At 43.2% G+C, this 17,335-nt stretch overlaps 1 protein-coding gene across 2 annotated transcripts in view; it reads left to right on the top strand.

Moving 5' to 3' along the window:
- ARHGEF28 (Rho guanine nucleotide exchange factor 28) overlaps positions 1-17,335 on the top strand; it is a 143,415-nt gene that overhangs the window by 24,177 nt on the left and 101,903 nt on the right. For both annotated transcript variants that reach the window (XM_035099489.2, XM_060280226.1), the window contains exons 3-4: positions 5,900-6,041; positions 10,187-10,480. In XM_035099489.2, the coding sequence (XP_034955380.2) occupies positions 5,900-6,041; positions 10,187-10,480 (436 nt within the window). The remainder of the gene's footprint in view (positions 1-5,899; positions 6,042-10,186; positions 10,481-17,335) is intronic.

Here is a 17,335-nt window from a genome sequence, read left to right on the forward strand (position 1 = left end):
CCTAAAACTTGGAAGGCCACTTTTGTCCCTGGCTGGTTTTGAAATTCCAGGTAATATGTTTGGCCAAGGCAAACTCTCTGTGTTTTCATCTGGCTAGGCATTGCAAACTTTTTATTCTAGATCTGGGAAGACCTTGCGACAGCAATCTCTGTGACTATGTGATTTTTTCCCCCCAAGCAGGAAGATGTCAATAGGCTTCTTAAGACTTATCACTTTCAAAGAGTGTTCTCAATTAAACTCAGCCTTTGAAATTACTTTGCCTGGAGCTCAGATTTAATTATAATTTAATTATAACAGAGGTGTGATGTATCAAGATCTGGCTTGGGACTCTGTTATGATCTCAAAAGTAAAGTTGCATCAGAAACCCAGTGTACACAATTCAGTTCCAATCCAGTCTTTGTAGCCAAGCTGAATGAAAACCAGGTGGTCACATCCTAAGCAGATGCCAGCTGAGACAGTTGGAGACTTGATGATGATAAAATCAAGACAAAGTGTGAAACTGGAGAAAGCAGGGAGAAAGGGAAAACACTGATCAGACCAAGCAGAAGCAGGAGGCAGGAGAAGGGGCGCTCTCTGCCTTATTACTTCCTGCTGCTGTTATTAATTTTTTGTTCCTTTCGGAGCTTCAACATCTCATCATAAGCAAAAGAAAGAAACTGGACCATGCAGGGTTTTGCTTTTTGAGACATGTGGTCATGGTGGTGTGCTTTACCAGGGAAAGGGCCTTCTCAGTGGTGGTGCCCCAATTGTGGAATGCTCTTCATAAGGAAGCTCATCTGGTGCTTACTTCAGTGTGGTTCAGCCCCAGGCAAAACCCTTTTAGTTTTCTCTGGTCTTTTAATTTTAATTTAATTAGATTCTTCTGGTTTTGAAATCTGTAAGCCACCCTGGGAATTTGGGTAGGCTGTGTTGTTGTTACTCAGTTAACAACAACAACAACAACAACAACAACAGCAGCAACAGGGCTGACTGTACTGAACCCACTTTTCCTTTCCTTTTAAAGTTTGAACTGGTGGGGTTCCGCACAGTTGAATTTGTAGATCCAGAGAGATTTAAATGGACCCCTTGAGACACAACATAATAATAGAATCATAAAATTGTGGAATGGGAAGGGACTCTGAAGATAATATAGTCCAGAGGTTCCCAAATTTATTTGGCCTACTGCCCGCTTTTCAGAAAAAGCTAGCCAAGGTCCCAGGTTCAGTTCCTGGCATTTCCAGTTAAAAGGGTTAGATTAGGTAGCTCCTAGTGCCTGAGACCCCCCCTAAGAGGTGCTGCCAGTCAGAGTGGACAATACTGGGCTGGATTATTGGCCTAGAATAGATAAAATTGTTGTCTCCTGTTCCTTCAAAGCCAATGAGGGTTATTGCCAGGTGAGCCTCTGTGGGTAGAATTCCCTGCAGACAAGGCACCACAACCAAGAAGGTCCATTCCCTGTTCATCACCCATCTGGCTGCCAAGGGCAGAAGGACGGGAAAATGGCAGGTTCCTTTGAGAGAAGGTGCTACTTTGGATGGTTACTTGTAGGAGTCTTTCTTTTGGCCCAGAGAAGTCCTGAGGGGAATACAGAACAACCTCAGGAGGTGCAGGTGGTGTTAAAACAGGTATGGCAAGAACAGGGAGTTGAATATGATTTAGATCAGGCTCTCTCAGCCTGAAGCGTTGGTCTGCAGTTCCTTCCATCCCTGAACAGTGACCACATTGGCTGGGGCTGATGGGAGTTGCAGTCCAAAAAATCTGGAGCGCATGAGGTTGGGATGTATCACTGTACATGAAGTACAGTTGCAGTACTCTTACGTAAAGGGGCAGGATGTGCTCTGCTCACCCGTAAGCCTCAAAAGCCTTTTCCTGTGTATAAACACAGATATGAAGGAGATGTGGGGGAAAAGCTGGTTCCAGGTGCAAGGGTGTGTCAGATTGACACAAATGGAGTTAGGTGTCACCTCCAGGCCAGGAACAAACACACACACATATCACACACATACATTCTAATTATGGAAGTCTTTTATTACTATTGTTTGGATGCCAGATGCCAGCATTTATGAGATACTTGTAGGAATTTCGATATAAACTGCTACAGTGGTACCTCAGGTTAAGAACTTAATTTGTTCTGGAGGCCTGTTCTTAACCTGAAACTGTTCTTAACCTGAGGAACCACTTTAGCTAATGGGGCCTCCCACTGCCGCCGCCATGCAATTTCTGTTTTCATCCTGAAGCAAAGTTCTTAACCTGAGGTACTATTTCTGAGTTAGTGGAGCCTGTAACCTGAAGCATCTGTAACCTGAAGCGTCTGTAACCCGAGGTGCCACTGTACTTAATTTTTGTTCTGTTGTTTTATAATTTGCTCCACATGTGTTTCTTTTTGGGGGGGAGGGGTTAATATTTGAAATGATTGTGTGGTGCTTTAGTGTTTATCCTGTGAGCACTTACTAGAAAACAAAAAGAACCGCAGTTGAGTTACGTATGCCAGTTAACTATGTACCACTGTGGGATGATGTTTGGGAAATGTATTGCCTATATTTATTAGTGAGGTGCCCAGGGTTGACTCTAGGTTTGGGGAAGCGTTGGGCAAAGTGTCCTGTAGTGTTCAGAGTGGCACTACTTGCTTATTTTAAAAACTTACATACTGCTTTTCATTTATGAATCTCAAAGTGATTCAGAATATAGATGTAACCCTTTAAAAACCCCACACACATTCAGATAGTCATACTCATTACAGTATATAGAATTTCAGCAACTGTAGCAGTCAGAACCCAAAAAGAAAACTGTATCAACAGTCAAGAAAGGTGCAAACAGAAAATATTAACTGTGGTTTACCATGGCATGTGATTGTATCCAATGCCACTAAATTAGCTTTGCTTGTGTTTGATGATGCTGTTACATAGACAAATCTAATTAGCTGCCTGATAGCTCTCTTACTAGAAAGTTGAAAAAAGCTGTTTTCCAAACAAAAATAGTGCCAAAGCTATAGCCATTTGGCTTGCAAAGAAACAGCAAACTGGTGTGGGAAAGCTAAGATGCACAAATTATACACACGCGTGCGCACACTCACGCAGAATATTTTGAATTTCCATGGTGAAAAAGCACTCCTCCACAGATTAACATCCAGGTACAGTGCGCATGAAGAATCACTCTAGTGATGCGTATTTGAGACACGTACTAGGAAAGGCTTACGGTACTTTATTGGTATCCTCTGCACTAGTTTACAGCCATCATTTCCTGAGTTGGGTCTGATTCATTATCCATTAGTGGACTTGCATCCTATTCCCAAATCATACACAGATAGAAAATGAGATTGCGTGACCAAGTTTGGATAAAAACTGCAGTTGTGACTGCGTGTTGCCTTGGTGTGGCACTTTGCACCATGTTTTTGATTACTTCATCCAATGGCCTCAGGCCCAAATTACATATTGCAAGGAATCTGTGGCAGCTGCTGACCTGCATCTCTTCAGTAAACTTTTAAAGGTGGCAAGATGTGACATCTTCACAGTTTGTTTTGGGGGTTTTTTTGCTTCAACTTATTTGATATGCTGTTTCATGGAAGAGGCCTGGAAACTCTGGATGCAGTAATGTGATGTGGTGCATTTTTAACCAGATGTTACCAGGACACCCAAGAAGATGGTCTGGATTTCATGGATGTTCAAAACACAATTATGTAGTACTGATACACATCCAATGTGATCAATTCTAATTAATGGTGGAAATGGATCCCACCAAGCTTAATATTCTCCCAAAATGGAGGGATCTACCAAGATTGTTTCTCCCAACAGCTGGCTGTGCAGCCCGAAATTTGTTATCACATAGCAGAGGCTAATCTGATTAAGTCCACCCAACTCCCCCAACTCTCTCCATGTTAAGACTGCTTTAGCATCTTTTGCTCTTTCCCTTCCTCTCCCTCATTTTGCTCAACATTCTCCTTGATAGCTTGTGACTTTTTGGTTGATCCTAGTAGAGATTTCATTATAGATTTGGGGTGTATCACAAAATGGATCTATTTCCTATGCCTCAGGCATGATGCCACAATAGCAATACAGTGGTACCTCGGTTTAAGTACACAATTGGTTCTGGAAGTCTGTACTTAACCTGAAGCGTACTTAACCTGAAGCGAAGTTTCCCATTGAAAGTAATGGAAAGTGGCTTAATCCATTCCAGACGGGTCCACGGAGTACTTAAACTGAAAGTACTCAAACCGAAGCGTACTTAAACCGAGGTATGACTGTACCAGTGCATTCAGTTCATTGTGTTGCTGTAGCTATGCATCTTGTTGGATTGAAATGCAAGCTAGTGTTTTGCCTTAAGTTTCTCATGAAATCTCTTTTCTGGTTCATTGACCTACAGCACACACGGGCAACCTGCGACCCTCTAGATCAGTGTTTCTCAACCTTTTTTGGGCCACGGCACACTTTTCTATGAAAAAAAATCCCGCGGCACACCAACTCTGTGCGGTAGCCAGGCGGACCCACCAGGCGCAGAGCCTGCGGAGCGAGCGGGGACAGACCCCAGGCGGGCAGACGCGGGCGCGCAGCTGCCGCCACCCCCCTCCCAGCCGCCCCAGGCAGCCGCCGCCGCTCTGGCCCGGCGAAGGGAAGCCCTGCGCAGCCTTCCCCGCCTGCCTCCTCCTCCCCAGGAGGGCGATTTGCATTGTCACGTGCCTGGCGGCCGCCAATACACAACACTGACCCGCCGGAAAGGAAGCCGGCCGGGTCACGACGCGGGCGCTCGCCTCGCGTCGTGACCCAGCCGGCTTCCTTTCCGGCGGGTCAGCGACGTGACAGTGCAAATCGCCCTTCTCGTCGCGGCACACCAGCCAGTGTTTCGCGGCACAGTAGTGTGCCGCGGAACACCGGTTGAGAAACGCTGCTCTAGATGTTGCCCAGACTCCACCTCCCATCAGCCCTAGCCTGCTTGGTTAATGGTCAGGGATGGTGGGCGTTGTACCCCAAGAACAATGGAAGAGCCACAAATTCCCCTTCCCTTACCTAGGAGAACTGTCTTGGGATGGATGTGCTAAAATGTTATTTTTAACAGTGAAAGCCTTGTCAACTCTTTACGCAGTTTGTTTTCCTGACCAAGCTGCTTCAGTCACTTCAGGACAATTCTGTCTGAGGTTTATTAAAAGTAACTGTAGCAACCAGGAACTCCTTGTGAAGCAAGCAGTTCTTCCCTTAAGCCTTAAGGAAACACAGTTCCATCTAAATTTCCTCCCTAAAATATACCAGATGTTTTGCTGTTGTATTCTGACTTCTTTTTTTAAAATAAATTTTTTACTGTGCTTTATTGTTGCATGAAGGGCTTGTCTTGACTTGTTAATTTCAGTTGCTTAGAAGATGTGTGGGTTGATCTCTGTTAGAACTAGCATAAATTCAGAAGTGTTAATATAAAAGCAGCGATCGCAAGTTGTATCAACAAAATGTTTAGGATTTAATCAAATCATTTGGAATAAATCTAATATGTTTGATATATAAATGCATATGCTGAAGGTATTGTATTAGGTGAGCCAACATATTGTTTTTACTTGTTTATATGTGTTTAACTTTTTTTTTAAAAAAAATCTGCTTTGAACTACAGTGGCAGGAATTGGTTTGAACTGAATTAAAATTGTTTACCTATGAGGGGGCATAATCTATCTGAAATCCCATTGATTTCAATAGGAAAGATTTAAGCAAGTGTTTTGAGTTTTCCGATGATATCAGTAGAAGTTCAAAGTAGAATATTGCCACCTCACACGTTACCTTTTCTTTGAACTGATAGGTTATTTATTTATGTATTTACTTAAATATTTATAGACCACACTTTTCATAAGAATACAGCAGGGTGGTAATTTTCATGATGTAGGTTTGAAAGAAAAGCAGATGTATACTCTATGATACAGCTCAACAAAGTTGCATTCATTTTCTAGGGACAGAGCACTATATATGGAACATTTGACAAAAATCTCCCGGAGGATGCTGAATTCTACTTTGTTTACAGTGGCTCAATCCAGAGACATGTGGTTTTAGCCAAGCACGTTACCGATAAGTCCCTTGAATCTATTATTCCAGGTGAGTCTTGCAGTTATACTACACATTCTGACTGTCTTCTCGGTGTTTTTATTTTTGCAAGGGATAGCCAGTGAATTCTGATGTTTTGATGTTTACCGTGACAGAAGCCTTAAGGCAGTGAGGGAGCTGCCACAAAAAGAGGTGCTGTGGCTTCTCCTCACATAGCAAAGTCCCTGTGGTAAACTCCACTTCACTCAGTTTGTGTATGGCAAACCGGCAAATCTGGTTGCTGTTGTTATTAATAATAATAATACTGATAATAAGTACTGCTTCTAGTATATGATTTATTACTATGAATACTGCTCTTATCATCCCTCCAAGGGAATGCGTGGCTCATCTCTGTATCCTCACAACAACTCAGAGGTAGGCTTTGAGTGTGATACATGCTGCTTAGGGTATAACTGCAACAAATGATGTTTTTGGCTTCAGTTGTCCTCTCCAGCACCTGTACCTCTGGCTGAAGCAATCGTAGGAAAGGCTTCTCTGCCCTCGCTTGCCTCATGCAGTGGTGGTGAGCCGAGAAGCAGGCAGAGTTCTGATTTGGATGGCTAGACAGCCTCCTATTGCCTGGAGCTGGTTGGCTTGCTCTTCAGCAATTGCTGCTGCTGAGCAAAGGAGAGGAAGGTGCTTTTGTCTTTATCTGAAGCAAGCATCCTCCTTGCTACTGCAACTTTTTGTGTGCTCTGCATGCTTCTTGGTTACATACTCACACCCAGTGCTTTTTCTTCTTCTAAAAAATGTTTAGGGGTACTCTCATTGTCCTATTCATATTGAAATACTGCCCCTCAATGAGGCCAAACTTAGATTCACAAAATGTTTAGGGGCATGCGTACCCCTGTATCCGCCCCCCCCAGAAAAAAGCACAGCTCACACCTGTAGCAAGACATATTTCTATAGCCTGCTTTAATCTATGAAATCAAAATACCTGACAGAATTCTCTTAATCATGGCTTAATACACATTGATTTCAAATGTTTCTTGGTTGCTCTTTACTCAGTTTGCATCATGCATTTTGCAAACTCAGTTAATGGGTTTACAAATCTTATAAAACCTATGCTGCTTCTGCTAATCATTGGGAGAAAAGAAAGCATTGAGGCATTGAGGACCCAGTTCCTGAAACCACTGAAAAATGTGTTCCGCTTGCTCTCTCCACTGCCTCTCATTGCCCTAAGCATTGGCTGCATACTCTAAAGCATATTGTTATAGTCTTAAAGGATAGAAACTTGATTTATTCATTTCTTGTGTTTTTTTTAAAGGAAAAGATGGGACTTTGTGCTGAGTACAAAGTTTTGCGCTTGCTCAGTATGAAAACAAAATTAAAGAATGAATGAGCAAGGAGCCCTTCATGAACCTTGCAGCAGAGAGCCCTCTGTATCTGGACCCTAGTAAAAAAATCCAAAAAAACCCTCCCTTTTCCTGCTAGCTAGAAATGTTAGAAACTGGGTGGGGATACTGACTTCACAAAGGATGAAAAATAAGAGTTGTTGGAAATGTAAAGTAAAGGAAGGGAATTTCTACCATATGTGGTGGTTATGTGACAGAGTAAAGAGATTTTGGGAACAAATTTATAATGAACTAAAAAAAATGTTACAATACACCAGGGGACCCCAAACTACGGCCCGGGGGCCGGATGCGGCCCAATTGGCCTCCCAATCCGGCCCGCGATGACCCCCGCCGCTCGCCGCTGGGGCCGCTCTTACGGCGCACAGCGCGGCGGCACGCTTCCAGGTCGGGAAAAAGCGCCGAAAATCCTTTGTGCGCATGCGTATGGGCCTCTCCCGACCCAGAAGAGGTCATTTCTGGTGCACTTCCGGGTCGGGGGAGGTCCATACGCATGCGCACAAACGATTTCCGACGCTTTTCCCGACCTGGAAGCGTGCCGCCGCGCCAGTAAACGCCCGTGCGCATGCGCACGGGCGCACACTCCCCCGCCCTCCGGCCCGTCGCGCAATCGGCGCGGTGGGAACCGGCCCAAAGCCCGGTAAGTCTGGGGACCCCTGCAATACACTTTCCAACAAACAAACAAACCTGAAGCATGTTTAATTGAACTGATAGGAAATGAGATCAAAAGAGAAGACCAAAAACTGTTTCTATATGCCACCACTGCAGCCAGAATCTTGTTAGCTCAGAAATGGAAATCAACAGACATACCAACAATTGAAGAATGGAGAACAAAATTATTGGAATATTCGGAACTGGCAAAAATGACCGGAAGGATAAGGGTCCAAAGAGCCTGGAGGTTTCAACGGATTGGAGTAAATTCATTGAATATTTAAAAAATTATGACAAAGATTTGAAGATGCTGACAGGCTTGTTATAACACCTGCAATTATAAACTTTAGAATCTCTAACCATAAGTAAGAGAAGTATACAATCTAAACAAAGGCTAGAGACGAACTTAGGAAAGCTGTAAATTGAGTATGGATTTGAAAATCAATAGTAGAGATGGAAGGAAATCACAGGCTCAGCGGAGTTTTGGTATTGATTTGTAGAATGTAATGTATGTGTGTTAAATGTATTTCTTTTGTTATGGAAAAAATATATTGAAAAAAAATACTGACTTCACTCTTAAGCACTGTTTGAGAACAACAAAGAGTCCCTGTTCTCATTGAAGGCTAAGACAACAAAACAAAACAAAACAAAACTGGATATGGGGGAAGCCACTTCCACAGAAGGGACGTTATAATTTCTTGTTCCACCTCTGACTGGAGAATGGACTAACCCAGGGATGTCCTTCCAGGTGTTGTGGATCCCAATTCCCACCAGCCCCAGCCAGCAAGGCCAAAGATGAGGGGAGTTGTATTCCGGTACTAGTTGGTGGGCTACAAGTCTCCTGTCCCTGGGTTAATGCATTTCTGTATGATGTTCTGCCCTGGGACCTCGTTTCCAAGGATTCTGCAACTTCATTGCACCTTTTCCTGCAGTTGTCTGCTTATAGACCCAGGAAAGGGAGGATGTTAAGGAATTGCGGCTTGCAGGAGAGGTCCCTGTCACACTAGTAAAAGCTTGCCATTGGGGAGACTCTGGAACATTTGTCACCTCAGTTGTAGCTGCCTTGTTTGACTTGAGCAGTCCAACCCCTCCTCCCCACATTGGCCTTCTGGTCCATGAAGAGGTTGTAAGTGGGCCCTCTCTACCACCCATTATTCTTTGTTTGTATGATAATTTTTATTGATTTTATACATTCAAAAATAAAGAACAACAACAACAACAACAACAACAAGGAAATATACATCAAAAGAGAAAAAAGAACATACCAAAAAAGACAAAACACACAAACAATAACAGTACCTATAATCATTTTAACTTTCTTCTAACTCTTCAAACCATTGTTTCTGGGACTTCCCCAAGTCCCCCCTAACCGTTTTCCTTTTCTAATCTCCTTTAGCAGTTTCCTAAACATTCTTTTAAACTTTCCCCAAAACTATCTCCATATCTTTACATCAAAACAACTATATTAAATTCATCTATACTTTCTTTCTAGCATCTACTTTCATCCCTATTGCCTAATAAGAATCCCCCCCATAGAAATTCAAATTTTTATACACCACAATGTTTCCCTAAATAAATTTTAAACTTCTTCCAGTCTTCTTCCACCGTCTCCTCTGTCTGGTCTCGGAGTCTACCCGTCAGTTCAGCGAGTTCCATAAAGTCCATCATCTTCATCTGCCATTCTTCTACAATTGGTAGTTCTTGTTTCTTCCAATATTTTGCAATTAATATTCTTGCTGCTGTCGTGGCATACATAAAGAAAATAACATCCTTTTTGGGAATTTCTTCCCCTATTATTCCAAGTAAAAAGGCTTCTGGTTTTTTTCATAAATGTGTTTTTCAACATTTTCTTCAACTCATTATAAATCTTTTCCCAGATGTTTTTACACCACCCATTATTCTTTCTATTGGCCTAAACTAGAATAATGAGGTCCTTGGGGATCTAGGTCTCTTTTTCAGGAAGGACATCAGACTTGCTGGCCCTGCTTTCAACCAGAGGATGGGTCAAACCTTTCTTGCCTGTTCTCCTGCTTGGAAGTTCATGATAAGTCTAACTTTCCATTATTTAAGACAGTGTGTAGGAATGAATCTATTTGTCTATCTTCTGAAACCATTGAGTGTTTAATGGCTAATATTTCTTGCACTTTTTTTCAGCTCATGGAGAACAGGAAAATGTTTCTGTCTCTGTGGTCATGTACACAAAAGAAGGCGTACTTGTGACTCTGGGCTTGGCATCTGTCACTTTCAAACGGGACACAGCTTATGAGTTAGCATGTTTTCTGATGAGCCAAGCTGATTGCCTCACTCCCTCCACTCACCAGACACTTCTCAGCAGGTTTGGTTTAATGGAGGAGGATTTTCAGTCCCTGGATCATGATGTCATGCTAGCTATGGCTCATGAAGATTTTCCACCTGCTTGGATCGCTGTTGGGAATAGTTCTGGAGAGGGTAAGTGGTTCTCTCTTTTTCTCCCACTTTGTGCCTGTTTCTCTATAATACCTCAGGGATTCAGCACATGCTTTGTGTGAGTAGGTCCCATGTTCAATCTCTGGCATAGCCAGAGGGTTGAGTTTCCTGATGATTCCCTCTGGGATCCCTGGAGAGCTGCTGCCGGTGTTGATAATACTGAGCTAAATGGGTCCATGGCCTGGCTTGATGTAAGGCAGCTTCCTGAGTTTCTTATGTCAGAGTCATACTGTTTTGTATGGCTACTTCCTCAAACAATAAGAGCTTCAGGGACAGCCACTTCAGGGTTTTGTTTTGTTGTAAGGTCAGATCTTCCGATGTATGGAATTGAGAGCTGGACCATAAAGAAGGCTGATCGCCAAAGAATTGATGCTTTTGAATTATGGTGCTGGAGGAGACTCTTGAGAGTCCCATGGACTGCAAGAAGATCAAAGCTATCCATTCTTAAGGAAATCAGCCCTGAGTGCTCACTGGAAGGACAGATCCTGAAGCTGAGGCTCCAATACTTTGGCCACCTCATGAGAAGAGAAGACTCCTTGGAAAAGACCCTGATGTTGGGAAAGATGGAGGACACAAGGAGAAGGGGACAACAGAGGACGAGATGGTTGGACAGTGTTCTTGAAGCTACGAACATGAGTTTGACCAAACTGCGGGAGGCAGTGGAAGACAGGAGTGCCTGGCGTGCTCTGGTCCATGGGGTCACGAAGAGTCGGACACGACTGAGCGACTAAACAACAACAACAACAACAACAACAAGGTCAGATCGTTGGAGATGCTAATTTGCATTTCCAATCAGCCTAGCAAGCATGGACCATGGCCAGGGAGGATAAGAGTTGTAGTTCAGCAGCATCTGGAGGTTCAAAGGTTTCCCACACCTGCCCTGAAGCTCTTCCTGCCAGCTACTTACCAAACACAGTTTTCTGCTTTGCTGGTTGCATTCTATAACTCCCAATTTGTTATTTCTCTAATCCCCAACCCCCAACGCTGGTCATGTGGGGTGTGTCATAGCCCATTTACACAGCATACATTTAGAGCAACACTCTCCCCTCTGAATCCTGGGAACGGTGGCTTGTTAAGGGTGTTGGGAATTGTAGCTCAGTGAAAGGTAAACTACATTACTCAGATTTCTTGGGCGAAGAGGATGTGCTTTAAATGTGTGGTGTGTGCGCAACATAGCAGCTAATCAGAAATGTTCATCAAAGAAACATCTTCTAGCCATCAAAAGCTAATGAGGAACTATCTTCAGCTAACACTGAAAAGGTTGGCTGATCATAGCGGCAGGGTAGCTGTTTCCTTGTGGTTGGACAAATGGCATAATTCCTCTCCCATACCAGCATTGCTGAAGTGTGAATTAACATTTAGAAATGAAATTCAAGACTATAAACTTGACTGTCTTTTAGGTTTCTGCTACTTTGTGAACATTATCATTCAGATAAGGAAATTTAGTTGTGTATTACAAAGCCTTTATAATTACTACTGTACTTTAGTCTCTTTCTTTTTTTAAAAAAGCAACAGCAACCCTTTGTTTCCTTAGAGGATTTTGTTCAGTTTATGAATAATGCTTGTCAACAGCTGATGAAAACTTTGAGCTTTGAAACAGAATGAAGATGTTGGTAATAAAATGTCTCCACCTTGATTCCAAGCAGCTGAAGTGTTTTTATTCAAAAATTGTGATTACACAAACAAAAGGAGACCTTTATTGTCTTTGAAATAGCCAAGGGAATGTTGCAGTACAGGAATTTTGGCTAGCTAGCAGCTTATTTACTAAAACACTACCCCCAAAGATCTGCCACACTGGTTGTTTTAACCTTATTGGATATGATTCACATTGAATCATGTTACAACAAAGGCATGGAATATAATTAAAGGCTTATACTTATGTAAATAAGTTTGGGCTTATTTTTTGTTTGCTTTAGAGGAAGTAGAATTTAAAACATTTGAAGTGTGATTCTTTTTTCTGAGTTACGCTTCTAACAGGCAACATCTAACAGAACGTGGGTGGAATCAAAGAGGATGCAAAGTGAGATTAATTTATAAACCTGGGTTTCTGAAGTTTCCAGCTCCCTTTGTTGTTGTTGTTTAGTCGTTTAGTCGTGTCCGACTCTTCGTGACCCCATGGACCATAGCACGCCAGGCACTCCTGTCTTGCACTGCCTCCCGTAGTTTGGTCAAACTCATGTTCGTAGCTTCGAGAACACTGTCCAACCATCTTGTCCTCTGTCGTCCCCTTCTCCTAGTGCCCTCAATCTTTCCCAACATCAGGGTCTTTTCCAAGGATTCTTCTCTTCTCATGAGGTGGCCAAAGTATGCTGCCCCAAAAGTCGCTTTCAGATTTGAGGACTATCTGGAGTGACACCTGATGCAGTTTGAGTAGCTTTGGATGGAAAAAGAGAAGCACAAGTTTTTATGAGTTTATGACAGCACTTGGGTGCTCACAGGAGTCTTTGGATCCTGTGCCTTTTGTAATAAACATGAGGTCAAGTTTGTCTGGTTCCAGGTCAAATGGGATGTTTCTCCCTAGGTAGATCACTTGATTCTGTTGAAATTGCTATATGGAGTATAGTTACGCAAGTTTCACAAAACCCTTATTGGGTGTGATGTGACTACAGTGGAACCTCGGTTTATGAACACCTCGGTTTATGAATTTTCGGTTTATGAACACCGTGGACCCATCTGGAACGGATTAATTCATTTTCCATTACTTTCAATGGGAAAGTTCGCTTCAGTTTATGAACGCTTCAGTTTATGAACAGACTTCCGGAACCAATTACACCCATGCTTCAGTTTATGAACGCTTCAGTTTAAGTACTCCGCGGACCCATCTGGAACGGATTAATCCACTTTCCATTACTTTCAATGGGAAAGTTCGCTTCAGTTTATGAACGCTTCAGTTTAAGTACCCCGCGGACCGTCTGGAACAGATTAACCCACTTTCCATTACTTTCAATGGGAAAGTTCGCTTCAGTTTATGAACACTTCAGTTTATGAACAGACTTCCGGAACCAATTGTGTTCATAAACCGAGGTACCACTGTAGTTACAAATGGCACAGTTCCCCCCCCCCCCCCAAAAAAAACCCCTGCCTTGCCATGGCATGTTACAACACTCACTTGTAAATTGGTTTTTAAATCATTTGGAAGTGGTGTGTTCTTTGTGCTGTATAATATTGTGGTGAGAGTTGAATCTGACAAGGCTCCCAAGGAAAGTCTAGGTAAGCCCTTTGTCAATTTTGCTTCAGCAGAGGCTCTCTGGCAGAAGTCTTACGGCAAATTCCAGGTGGTGATATGAGTCAAACCCTTTCCTTGCAGTGGCGTGCCACCACAGGAGTGCTCTTGGCACCTGCCAAACACCATCGGTGCGAAATCTGCTCTTCCTAGTCCCCTGCCTGTAAAATGTGTCCTTATTTGTGAAACCTTTTATCTTGCCTTTCTCTCTCCCATCTCCATTTTCTGAATACCAGTTGCTGGAAGCCACAGGAGGGGAGAGAGTGCTATTGTGCTCAGGTCTTGCTTGCAGGCTTCCTACAGGCATCTGGCTGGCCACTGTGAGAATAGGACGCTGGACTAGTTGGGCCACTGGTCTGATCCTTCAGGCTCTGCTTATGTCCTTATGGAGGCGGTGCTCTTTCTGTTGCACAAATCTAGTACAAGGGACTGGGAAAGGGACAGGCAGAGCTCTCCTGCATAACCACACACAGCAAAACCTGCTCTATTCCTAATCTAGGCACATGGCTGGATTATAGACCCTGAAGTATCTGTATTTGTGGGGATTTGTGGGCCTGTCAAGTGGAAAGAGAAAAATGATTGGTGGGGCATGATTTTTGACTCCTTGTGTGCGGGAAAGCCCTTGAGGTTTTCAGTGGAAGCTCTGTAAAACTAGACTGGCATGTTTTTCATGAAAAGCAGTGTTGGTGGAGTTTTCCCCCCTGTGTGAGTGGGAGTGTTCAAAGATTAGGTCAACTAACAAGCCCGCAAGCCTACAGGGGGAAAACAACCAAACCCCTCCAGGCCTGTCTTTCTGGCCCTTGAGTCTGTCCCCAGGCCACATGCCTCACTCACCAACATCCCCGAGTGCTTTTGCCCGGCTAGGGTGTTTTGTAGCCTGTAATAATGCCTCTTTCCTACCATGGTGATGCCCAATAGGCATGTGAAAGTATGTGTAGCAACTTCTGAAAAAGTAAGCGTCACATGTGTTCCTTCACTCAATTTTGCCTCTTGATCCATGCATCGTTGACATCTGTTCTCCTCCCCCCCCCAAAGGTTGACCCACTATTGGGCTCAAAAAGGTTCCTCACCCCTGGGGCACTTATTGAAGTCCATAATATTTTTTGAAGCTTACTGAATCAAGAGGCTCTGCCTCCTGCATATGCTGCCTCTATTGTGGAGAGTCACTTGAAGCCAATATTTTTTTTTATGTACAGTGGCATGGTAGACTACAATGGACTCTGGGTATGTGTTTGCCTTCATTTCATGCACCACACCAGCAAAATAGCAATCAGTTCCCTTTGAAAGGAGAGCATGGTGACCCTTTTACCCTCCGAGTCCTGCTCAGGGCCAGGCAATCCTGTCGTGGAGACAGTGAGGATACGGCTTGGTTTTATTTTGGTCATGGGACATTGAATAGGATTATAATGGGACATCTATTGATGGTAAGGCCAGGAAAGTAATGGTGTCATGGTTGGATGGACCTAGGAGTAGGACACACCCCTGCCCTTCCATGAAATACACACCCATTGTTTTGTTAAACAATGTAAAGGAGCAGTAATAATACAACCATGACTTTTGATCCTGCTGAGATCTCCAGTCAAAGTACAAAGGGAATAGTTGGGCACTGGTTCCTAGTATGTTTCCAGGCCCAATTTAAAGTATTAGCTATAACCTTTAAAATCCTCACTGCTTATAGAAAGAGGCCATTTGTTGTTCATTGTAAGGAATGTTTGCCACAGAGAGTAGATGCAAGTGGAAAGCGAGCATACAAGATTATGTGATTTCTTTTCCTCAGTTATGAAGGTTGCAACGAATCACAATTGTAGACTTGGAAGGGACCCAAGATGACTTGGGGGATCATCTAAAACCAACACCTGCAATGTAGAAATCTTTTGCCCAACGTGGGGCTTGAATCCACGACTCTGAGACCCAGGCTCTGCTGACTGAGCCATCTGAGTGTGATAAGGGTAAAAATTTAATAAAAGCGTTAAAAGGAATTAGAAGGCTGGGTTTTTTTAAATAAAAAAATAGAAAACACTGCTTAATTTTTCCTCATGTTTAGTAAATGCCTTATTCATTTCAGAAGTCAATAAATGTAGCAAACTATTTCTGCTTTAAGAAAAGTGGCTGTCTGAACTTGTTGCCATTGGAATCCCATGGAGAGACTGTGGTCACGGTGGTGTCGGTGGTTGTGGTGTTTTGTGGTTGTGGTGGAGGAGGCAAAACCTCTGGGGCTGGGCTGGGCTGGGCAACCTTTTGTCCTCCAGATGTTGCTGCAGCTCTCATCAGCCCATGGTGGGATGTGTGGTTCAGCAACATCTGGAGGGCCAAAGGTTCCCCACACCTGTTCTTGTAGCATATAAGTCAGGCATCCCCAAACTGCGGCCCTCCAGATGTTTTGGCCTACAACTCCCATGGTCCCTAGCTAACAGGACCAGTGGTCAGGGATGATGGGAATTGTAGTCCAAAACATCTGGAGGGCTGAAGTTTGGGGATGCCTGATATAAGTGTTCTTCATTAGGCCCCACACTCTCAAGCACAACTAATCTTATTCGTCATACTTCAGTAACTTTGCTGCAAAGTAGTTATTGCAGACCGTAGCAATGTCAGCTGGCTCTACGTTAAGATTATTTGGGTGGCTGCAGCTACTTGCTAATCAAGTAGATAAGCATTTGCTGTTTCCTCTATCCTAGGATGTTGATTAATGCTTGATAGGAATTTATAATATTTCAAAATTAGATTTTTGCTGAGTTTTAATGCATGCTAAAATTAATTATAGACTCTAACTAAAACGTAAGTAGGAAATGCTGCCTCTTATTTAATTTTCTGCCAGAAATTCGATCGACTTCATAATGATTTCTTCTTAGATCAGGCTGCAGGCAAATCATTGTCGGGTGTGTTTATCGTTAGGTTCTGTGGGGCTGTTCCAGTTTCTCCATATCATTGCATACCCATTCTGTTGTAGTTTAATTGTTCTAATGTAATAACAAGAAGTTTTTAGTCCAAGTTTTGAAATCTGGCTTCCTTCCACCATGTTTCGTTAAATAAGAAACCAGATCCAGCAGCTTCTATGGACACAATGCCTGCTTACATCAGTGAATGGTGGAAGAATCTCCTTATATGCTATCTCTGTTGCCTTTCTTTTTATTTCTCTCCCCTGCAAAATCCCTGACCTCCAGCTGCACTCTTCTCCCCTTTCTGCTAAGCACTACCCCATGTTCTCTAGCATATGAACAGTTACAGGTGGGTCATTTCTGGTCTGTGTCAGGTTTGAATATGTCCATCCATTTGTTCTTGTTTTGGCACCAAGCTGTTATTTTAAAGATGTCCATAAGCCTCCCCCCCCCGCATTATTTGTATGCATTTAATCCTAAAATACATGTTTGGGTACATTTTTTGAGCAGAGAACTGTATTGCAACATTAGAACAATGTGTGTGAAAAATTATAGAATAACTACGATTTCTTGTCCACCACTCCCAGTTACAGTTTTCAGGCGTCCCCAAACTTCGGCCCTCCAGATGTTTTGGACTACAATTCCCGTCTTCCCCGACCACTGGTCCTGTTAGCTAGGGATCATGGGAGTTGTAGGCCAAAACATCTGGAGGGCCGCAGTTTGGGGATGCCTGGTTTA

This window comes from Zootoca vivipara, chromosome 11 (genome assembly GCF_963506605.1).
Source record: "Zootoca vivipara chromosome 11, rZooViv1.1, whole genome shotgun sequence".
NCBI lineage: Eukaryota > Metazoa > Chordata > Lepidosauria > Squamata > Lacertidae > Zootoca > Zootoca vivipara.